The sequence below is a fragment of the Scylla paramamosain genome, chromosome 23 (assembly GCF_035594125.1).
Source record: "Scylla paramamosain isolate STU-SP2022 chromosome 23, ASM3559412v1, whole genome shotgun sequence".
NCBI lineage: Eukaryota > Metazoa > Arthropoda > Malacostraca > Decapoda > Portunidae > Scylla > Scylla paramamosain.
The window spans coordinates 16663255-16673254 of NC_087173.1; the positions used below are offsets into that span (position 1 = coordinate 16663255).

At 40.9% G+C, this 10000-nt stretch overlaps 1 protein-coding gene across 1 annotated transcript in view; it reads right to left on the reverse strand.

Annotated features, from left to right (window-relative positions):
* The window catches only part of LOC135112290 (dorsal root ganglia homeobox protein-like), an 89310-nt gene that overhangs the window by 23915 nt on the left and 55395 nt on the right, over positions 1-10000 (reverse strand). Inside the window, exons 3-4 of the mRNA XM_064026597.1 lie at positions 8759-8850; positions 8298-8399 (exon numbers count right to left, since the gene is read on the reverse strand). Coding sequence (XP_063882667.1) covers positions 8298-8399; positions 8759-8850 — 194 coding nt within the window. The remainder of the gene's footprint in view (positions 1-8297; positions 8400-8758; positions 8851-10000) is intronic.

Consider the following 10000-nt stretch of genomic DNA (forward strand, 5'->3'; position numbering starts at 1 on the left):
GATGATGATTATGGTTATCAATTATGATGGTGTTGTTGTAGTTGTTATTGTTGTTGTTGTTGTTGTTGTTGTTGTTTTACTTATGTAATAATAATTATGGTTTTATTGTTGTTGTTGTTGTTGTTGTTGATGATGATGGTGATGATGTTTTTTGTTGTTGTTGTTGTTCTGCTGTTGTATTCGCGCTATTATTGCATTTCTGCGTTGCTGGCTGTTGTGTTTACTCTGTCACGTGTGTTCAGTTGTGTTACATGTTGCCGTGATATTGTCCTGGTTAAGAAATACTTTGCAACACTCTCCATTGCAACACTCTCCATTGCAACACTCTCCATTGCAACACTCTCCATTGCAACACTCTCCATTGCTTGTTTGCGTTAAGAATCATGATTTCACGACCATCTGTTCTTCATTTTCCTTTCCCTTTGTTTTTATCTTAATTTGCTGACGTCATTTACTATATTTTTGCTATATTTCTTTATAATGTTGGTTTCTTTTAAAGCATCGAGACTTACAGTGAATTATATCCAGTCATTAGTGAGCTTTAACCCTTTCACTGCTATTTGCCACACCTTTCTTTAATTGCTTGCCACTCTGAGACATCCTTCCTAGTTCTACACCCACACCCAAACATTGCACTGGCCAGGAATTGCAAAATCGATTCATGTATTATTCCTTTCTTTCTTGTACATGCTTAAAAAAAGATCTCATTGCTTTTAGTTAGTGCTGTGAATTGCTGCATATCGAAGTGGAAGGGTTAAAAAGAAGATAAGACAAATTCATGGATGGGAATGACAGGTGGAAGTACGTAAGCAGGTGTATCATACAGGGACTTGTGGTACATAATTATAATTGTAATAAAAACACTAGCCGAGAAAAAAAAAAAAAAATAGAAAGAAAAAAACTAAACAAACTAAAGATAGAAAAAAGAGAAAGACAAAACCAAATAAATAGAAAGAAGAAAGAAAAAAACAGAAAAAAAACAAAACAAATAAAAAGAAGAAAGAAAATAACAAACAAAACAAAACAAATAAAAAAGAAGAAGAAAAAAGAAAGAGACAAGACAAAAAAAAAAAAAGCTTAAATTTTACCCTCCATTCCTTTTCAACCCTCCTTTCCTTCCCTCCCTCCCTCCTTCCAACCCTCCCTTCCTCCCACCCTGTCCCCCAACCCCACGCACCATCAGAGGAGGCAGTTTTTGATATGTTCATCCCCATAATACTCGGCGGTAACAAAATCCATTAATTTTTCTATTAGCGACCGAGCGAGGGTACCATTCTCCTGTTATAATCACATTCCCCACCCCCTCCCCCAGTTGGAAATACGCGCCGAGACACCAGGAGGAGGAGGAGGAGGAGGAATAGAAGGAGGAGGAGGAGGAGGAAAGAGGTAGTGGTGGAATAGGAGGAAGGAACAAGGGCAAGAAAGGAAGATGGGATAAGAAGAGGAGAAGGTGGTGGAGGAGGAGGAAAGAAGAGAGGAAGAGAATTGAGGAAAGGTGGAGGAGAGGAAAAGAGGAGGAAAGACGTGATGGAAAAGAAAGAGAAGGATGAGGAGGAGGTGGTAGAAGACGAGTGGAGGAGATAAGGGGAAGAGAGGAAGATGGGATAAGAAGGGGAGAAGGAGGAGAATAGAAAGAAAAGAAGGGGAGGAGAAGGAATGTGGGGGAAAAGGAAAACGAAGAGAAGAGGGAGAAAAGAAGAAGGGGGAAGAGGAAAACAGGAGAAAGGGAAGGAGGAGAGGAGGGAAGAGGAAATAAGGGTCATATTGCTAAGGACAAGACAATCCCCAAAGTCTCCAGTTTAAGAAATTGAAAACGAGGAAAAATATTTGGAGTGAAATGAAGATGATTAAAAAGAGAATAGAAAAAAAAAACACACAGAAAGAATAAGGTATTGGTAAGTGTTTGGAGAAATTAGATGATAAAGGGTACTAAGGTAACAGGAAATAATACTGAGGTAAAAATTTAAAAGAGAATACATGGAAGTACAGGAAGAAAATAACAGAAAGAGAGGGAAATAGAAAACAGCGAAGGAATGATTGAGTATTAGTGAGTGTCTGGAGAAATTAGATGATGAAGAGTAGAAAGGTAACAGGAAATAACATTAAGGTAAAAGATTAAAAGAGAGTTGATGGAAGTACAGAAAGAAAGTAAACATAAAGAAAGCAAAATAGAAAACACTGTAGGAATGGTTAGGAAAGTGAAGAAATGCAAGAGAGGAGAGGGAGGAAGAGAGGAGAGTGATTGAATAATTGAATACTGCTGAAAGTGAAAGTTTAGGGAAGGGGAAATACTCGGGGAAAGATAAAAAAAATATATATATATGTATCAGAATAGTTTGAAAAATGAAAGATTGCTGAGTGAAAGATAAAATACAAAAAACTTAAGTTATTCTGAGAGAGAAGAATGAAGTGTTAACCCGATAGTAACTTCCTAGATGAAATTAACCTTTTTCTTTGTATACATTCCTTCTGCCGCCCTTTACAAACCTTCTTTCCTCAGGGGTCGCCACAGCGGGTCACCGTCTCCACCTTACTGTGGCTTCTACGTCTTCTGCTAAGGCTTGTTTGTATTCAGAAACTCTTTGTTCTCTCACCTCGACTATTTTCAAAGGCCATGGAGATTATTAGGGTTCCCAAGACTGTTTTTCCTTTTAATATCGTAGAAATCTTGTTAATATGTCACTAGAACTATAATAATATCCTTAAAAACTCAACTTCAATTAGACTACTAGAGGCATTTAAAATTAGTCAGGATGCGGGTAAAAGTGTTTCAGAATATAGTTCAGCCTGTCACACCATCCGCTTGTCTTTCTTCAGTGCATCCATGAACCTTTTCAGTCTTCCTCTGTTCCTCGTGGTGGGTTCATCTCCAGCTTCCTCCTCCCCACTTGTTCATTTCTTATTGTTTTAGATACACATTTCTGTTTTATCATTTCTGATCTTGACTTCAGCCTCTTATAATAGTTAGGTGTTAAGAAATAACTCTAAGCGAAGTCGGTGCGTTATGGTATATCTACACATGTATGTAAATGTATGTGGTATATCTGTGCATGTATGTAAATAGACTATTATTATTGTTATTGTTATTATTATTATTATTATTATTATTATTAATATTATTATTATTATTATTATTATTATTATTATTATTATTATTATTATTATTATTATCATCATTACTACTTCTACTACTACTACTACTACTACTACTACTACTACTACTACTACTACTACTACTACTACTACTACTACTACTACTACTACTACGCACTCCTCCCTTCTGTGCACGTGGCCACACCTTCACTCTCGCCTCTCTAGCACCAAACTTACACACGTGCACTGTCCCTCCTGCACGCTTATTCCCTGACGTGCTATGAAAGATCCACTGTCTCTTTGCCTTGCCTAATACGGAGACCAGGGCGAAACTGTCTCTCTGCCTGGCCTTATAAAGAGAGCAGTGCAGGACTCTCTATCTCTCTCTCTCTCTCTATCTGATTTATTTCTGAGGCTAACATAAAACTGTCTCTCTGCCTTGCCTGATACGGAGATCAAAGCGAAAATTGTTCACGGACTGAGTGGTGGATGAGTGACAAAGGTTTAGCAGTCATGTGGTCAGCGCCAACACTCTAGCTAGTTTCAGGTTAGACGATTATATGGATAAGGAAGACAGGTGGTAATAGGACATTTGGCAAGGTGGAAGGGCGTTCATGATTAGTACAGGAGCTGGCCAGTGTGTACCAACCGGTCTTTTGCAGTCTCCTTCCTTATGTTCTTATGTTGCGTACAGTGTCTCTCTTCCTGGCTTCATACAGATACCAGTGCAAGGGTCTCTGTTTCTTTATGTCTGTCTATCTCTACGTCTGATTTGATAATGACGTAACGCAAAACTGTCTCGCCTAAGATAGACCAGCGCAAAATTCTCTCTCTCTCTCTCTCTCTCTCTCTCTCTCTCTCTCTCTCTCTCTCTCTCTCTCTCTCTCTCTTTCTCTCTCTCTCTCTCTCTCTCTCTCTCTCTCTCTCTCTCTCTCTCTCTCTCTCTCTCTCTCTCTCTCTCTCTCTCTCTCTCTCTCTCTCTCTCTCTCTCTCTCTCTCTCTCTCTCTCTCTCTCCACGTTATGTTCTCCTCCATAAAACATAAATTGAGTTGTCAGGTTCTGAAAACATTTTTTTTTTTTAGACCTTAAGTGTGAAGAAAATCCAAGTGGTTTTAATTTCAACTAAAAAATTTTTCGAGCCATTACTATTATAATATTTTTTTTTTTCCCTGTGAAGAGTAAAGTGGTTAAAAAAATTAGTGTCTGCTATTTTTTATAAGATCTCATTTCCGTTTCGCGTGAAATCCAAAAGTGAAATTGTTTAAAAGTAGGAAAAGTTGTTGAGTTATTTTCTTGCAGCGCAGAAAGCAACGACCTTAGTGAGGAAGGTGAGAAAAAGAACAATAACATTACCGCTCTTAATTCCTATTTTTCTTTTTTTTTTTGCGAGAGGAGGAAGGATCAGATCAAAAGAACGTAAGAAAATAAAGGAAACTGTGTGTTATTTTCATGCACCGCGGAAACTTGGAAAACAACAACAACATTACTGCTGTTGATCCCCACTTCTTTTCTTTACAATGGAAGGAAGGATGAGACCATAAGACAACGAGAACATAAGAACATGAAGTAAATTGTGTGTTATTTTCATGCACCGAGGAAATTAATGACCCTAATGGGGAAAGTGAGAAAAAGAACTATAACATTACAGCTGTTAATTCCTACTTCTTTAATTTTGCGAGAGGAGAAAGTATAAGAACACAATAACATAGGAAAACAAGGGAAGCCGCAAGAATCCATTAGGCCTACACGTGGCAGTCCCTGTATAAATGCCTACATATTTCCACCTATCATCCTCATCCATAAATTCGTTAAATCTTCTTTTAAAAGCTATCTTTTGATTCGGCATTAACATGATTGAAGCCTAAATATATCGTCCATGAAAAGATTGTGCGTTTTTTGCAAATTAGAAAGGAGAAAAGATAAGAAAAGATTAACGATATTATCTCTTATATATCTTAGCTTTATTTCTTTAGCAGGGAAAAAAAAAATAGCCTTTGCTCTTCCCCTATTACTAGTGAAAGTATATTTTTCCTAAGAAGAGTGAAAGGGAAAGTAAGAAATGAAAGTGTTTTCCTCTAATACTTCCTAGTTTTGTTTCTTTATGAAGGGAAAAAAAAAATTTACTGTTAACGTAATGCCAAAAGAGTATTATTTTTGAAGGAGTGGAAAGAGAGAAGTAAAAAGTAAGCAGGGAAGCAATAACAGTGCCTCTGATGTCATACACGTTTGTTCTTCAGGAAAAGAAAAGGAAACAAAAAGAATTCCTCTAGATATAATAACAATGAAAAAGATGTCAGAGTAGAAAAGGAAAGTAAGAGAAAACAGGAAAATAATTACACTACCTTTAATATCACAGAGTTTTGTTACTTTAGAAAAGGAGAGAGGAACAAAAAAATACATGTCCTCTAAAAATACTAGTGGAAAGAAGTTTTTAGATTAGGAAACAAGAAAGAAAGAAATCAACAATATTGCCACTGGTATCACAGTTTTGCTTTTTTTTTTTTAGGAGAGGAGAAAAGAAGAAAAAAAAAACATTTCCTCTTGATAAAATACTGATAAAAAGATGCTGTTCTTTAGAGTAGGAAAAGGGAGGGTAAGAAAGGATCAATATCACTGTCTAATGTTTCATAATTTGATTTCCTTGCCAGGGAAGGAAAGAACAGAAAATCTTTCCCTAAATACATTACACGTGAAAAGATAGAACAGGTTTTTTCAAGAGCAAGAATAGGGAAAGAAAGACGTTTTGCCTCTAATGTTTCCTTGTTACATTTCCTTACTGGGGGAGAAAGAACAAGAAAATGGATGAAAATAAGGATAAGAAAAGTTTTGTCTCTATTTCCTATTCTTGTTTCCTCACTAGGGAAGAAAGGATGGAGAGTTTTCCCTCCGGTGATAAACATACTAATGGGGAGTTTCTTTTTTTTTTTTTAGAGAGAAGGAATTGGAAAAGTTTAAAAAAAGGAAAGACATTTTTCTTTTCATGTCTCTTAGTTTCATTTCGTTATTAGAAGGAAGAAAAGAACGAAAAAGATCTCCTTGTAACCAGTGAAAAGATTAGATAGGAAATATAAGAGAACATTTGCTTCTAATATTTTCTATCTTTATTTTCTCACTAGGGGAAGAAAGAACAGAATCTTTTCCCTTTACCAACGAATATACCAATAGAAAGATTTTTTTTAGTAAAGATAGAAAAGCAAAATAAAGCAAGTTTTTTTCTTTTCATATTTCTTACTTTGATTTAACTTTTATGGAGAAAGAAAGGGAAAAGTGAAATAAAAGTGTTCCCCTAAAATTCCTTTGTTTGGTTTCTTTGTAATTATTTCCCTTTAAAACAACACCTTTGTAAAGATACAATTTTTAAGGAAGAAAAGGGAAGAATAGGATATAAGAATGTTTTCCTTCAAATTTCTGTTATCCACCTTATATTTCCTTGGTTTCTTTATCATCATTTTCCTTCTTAAAACGATAGCTATGAAAATATCTCACTTTTAAGGAGGGAAAGGGGAAAAGTAGAACATGAAGATATTTTCCTTCTGACTTCTGTTACCCCCCGTCACATTTCTTTGGTTTCTTTAGCATCATTTTCCCTTTAAAACAATACTTATGAAAAGTTACCAGTTTTTAAGGAAGGAGAGGGGAAAAGTAGGAAATAAAGATGTTTTCCTTCTGATTTCCAGTGTTTCAATTCCCCTGAACTTCTCCTGCGCGCCCTTAATGAGTTCAAGCCAACGCAAGAAGGGTACAAGAGCCGCCCTAACCCGCGCCAAACTGACCCTAATCACACCGCGCACGAAGGATCAAAGTCGCGTCCTCGCCGTCCCTCCTTGCACCAGCAGCCAATTTTTCCCCGTTTGCATAAAGATGATAATATATCTAATTGTGAATTTCATTTCTGGAGGCAATTTTGATATTACCTCAGAAGAAATGAAGTGAGAATGAGGAAGGAGCCATTTGGGGTGTGCGGTAATGAGATTGGGTGTGTGTCGGCGGGGGAGCAGCGCCCGACTCGCTCACCTTTGATGGCTGCCACAAAACACCACATTTTGACACGCGTCCGTATAATTAAAGACTGGCGTACCTGCTCTAACCCAACCCAGCCCAGAACAGTCCTCTCTAGCCTAGCCCAACCCAGCAGTGTACAGCTCAGTCCAGCCTAAAACACTACAGCCTAGCCTAGCCCAGCCCACCCCAGCTCACTCCAGCCCAGCCCAGCCCAGCCCAGTCTAGTCCAGCCTGTCACCTCACTCGACACTCACTTCTCCTGTCTAGATCTCAACACTAGTCTGTTTCTCTTTAATTTTTCTGTCTATGTTCAGGTTTGTGTTAGTTTGTTTGGGGGTTCAAGTGTGTGTGTGTGTGTGTGTGTGTGTGTGTGTGTGTGTGTGTCTGGGTTTCTCTCGGTCTTTGTCTCTGCCTGTCACTGGTTTCTCTATTCCTGTCTCTGTCTCTCTCTCTCTCTCTCTCTCTCTCTCTCTCTCTCTCTCTCTCTCTCTCTCTCTCTCTCTCTCTCTCTCTCTCTCTCTCTCTCTCTCTCTCTCTCTCTCTCTCTCTCTCTCTCTCTCTCTCTCTCTCTCTCTCTCTCTCTCTCTCTCTCTCTGGCTTCATGTTTAAAACCTACACAAGCTCAATCCTCCTCCTTCTCCTCCTCCTCCTCCTCCTCCTCCTCCTCCTCCTCCTCCTCCTCCTCCTCCACTTCCTCTTCCTCGTGTGCTTCCTAACATACTTCCTCACCCAACACCTTTTCAATCGGTTTCGAAAGAGAATGTCCCCAAATGAAAATGTGCCTCACCAAAACGGCCACACTCTATGACCAAAACGACCCCCACTCTGTCTCCTGCTTTACTTTATAATTCTGTCCCTCACGAAGACTATATTTGCAAAGGCCACAAAAATTATTAGTCGGGTTCTCATGCATTCTCCTCTTAATAACGTAGAAATCTTCTTAATCTGTCACTAGAATCGTAAAAAACACCCTTAAAATCCCGTGTTACTTCACTACAGCTATTTTCAGTGGTCACAGAGATGATGAGCTAGGTTTCAATGAGTGCTTCTCCTTCCAATAATGTGAAAATCTTGTTAATCTGTCACTAGAACCGAAAAAAAAAAATAAATAAATCAAAAAAACACTGTCACTTCAACTAGAGCCTTTCGAAAGTACTAGAGGTGTGTCGCAGAAGTGTTTCAGAATGATCACGTTCCTCACCTGCACTCTCGCCTCCGTCAGGTTGATCTTCATGGCCAGCTCCTCGCGGGTGAACACGTCGGGGTAGTGGGTCTGCGTGAAGGCGTTCTCCAGTTCCTCCAGCTGAAGAGAGGCGAGGCGGTATTAGTGGCGGCGGCGGTGGTGGTAGTAGTAGTAGTAGTAGTAGTAGTAGTGGTGGTGGTGGTGGTGGTGGTAATGGACGTGACCGATGAGGTGAAAGGAGGAGCAGGCGGAGGTATAGAAGAAGTAGTAGTAGAAGAAGAAGAAAAGAAGAAGAAGAAGAAGAAGAAGACACGGAGTAAAGGATGATTTGAGTACTTGTTTAGGTCTGAAATAAGAGGGAAAAGCAGCAGCAGTAGTAGTAGTAGTAGTAGTAGTAGTAGTAGTAATAATAATAGTAGTAGCAGTAATAGTAGGCAACAATCATTATACACAGGTGAAGCAGGAGGTGCCACGTTTACCTGCTGTAAGGTGAAGGTGGTTCTGTTTCTCCTCTGCTTCCTCCTGACGAAAGTTTCATCGTGAAGGTCTGGGTGATAACTGTAGCTGGTGTCTGTGGGGACGAGAGAGGGACGGTGGTCAGCGTGTGTGTGTGTGTGTGTGTGTGTGTGTGTGTGTGTAAGGGGAAACTCACTCAGTGCCATTGTTTCCTTCCTTCCCTGTCCTTCCCTGTCCTTCCCTCACCTTCACGTCTCCTTACTCAGCAAGCGCCACATTTCCCCTTCTTTGTCACCCTTTTCCATTAAGTTCCCCTGCTTGTCTTTCCCTTCTTTCTTCCCCTCTGTCTCTTTCCCTCCCTGCCTCCCTCCCGCCTGCCGCCCTGCTGTCCCCTGCCTCCTCCTGCCTCGTAATAAGCCAGCCTCGGGTCGTAACTGGTCTTGGAGGCTCAGGCGCGTCAGGTCCTCTTTCCCTCCGCAGCCTGAGCCTTAATAACCTCGGCTCTCGGTGATAATAATCTAAATAAACTTAGTGCGCCGTCTTCCTCCCGGTCATTGATAATAATAACGTGGAAATGGCCACTAGATCCCCGGGCCCCATCACGAGTGGATTAGGAGGGGGATATTACTGCTATCCACCCCTCCCCTTCTACCCCCATTCCCTCCCGTCCGCCCACCAGCCGCCCACCCGCCGCCGCCGCCGCCACTCGCACCCACTCGGCTAGTCTTTTGTTTCCCTGCTATATATCTGGCCGTGGTGGTGGGTGGGGTGCCTGGCAGTGGGGGGGCGTGGGCGTGAGTTAGGCGTCCAGGCCCACGGGATAACTCAGGGAGTAACGTAAATGTAAAAATAATTGTGAAAAAGTCGGCGTGGGCATGAGCGCCTCCTCCTCCATAACGTGATCATGCCTGGAGCTGATCCCGCCGTCCCCAGGGCCCCGCCGCTCCCCGCCCCACGCCCCCTAACTCCATCTGCCGCGGGAAATATTACCCTTTATCTCTCTTTATAGCCTCTCGAGTCCTCCCGCCATCTTTCATACAATTTGGCGCCAATTTTTTCCCCGCGTAAACTTGTTGTGTTTGTCATTGGTGGTGTTGGCGGTCATCACTCGACGTCGAGGCGGGCCAGGCGCGCGATACGTCTTGCGGCCGCCAGGGGAGCGCCGCGCGCGCCGCCATAAGATACCCCGGGAAAATTGCCTCTTGAAAATTGTATTACCGTCTGTTATTTAGGACTTCCTGGAGGTGGACGTGGGATCTTCAGCG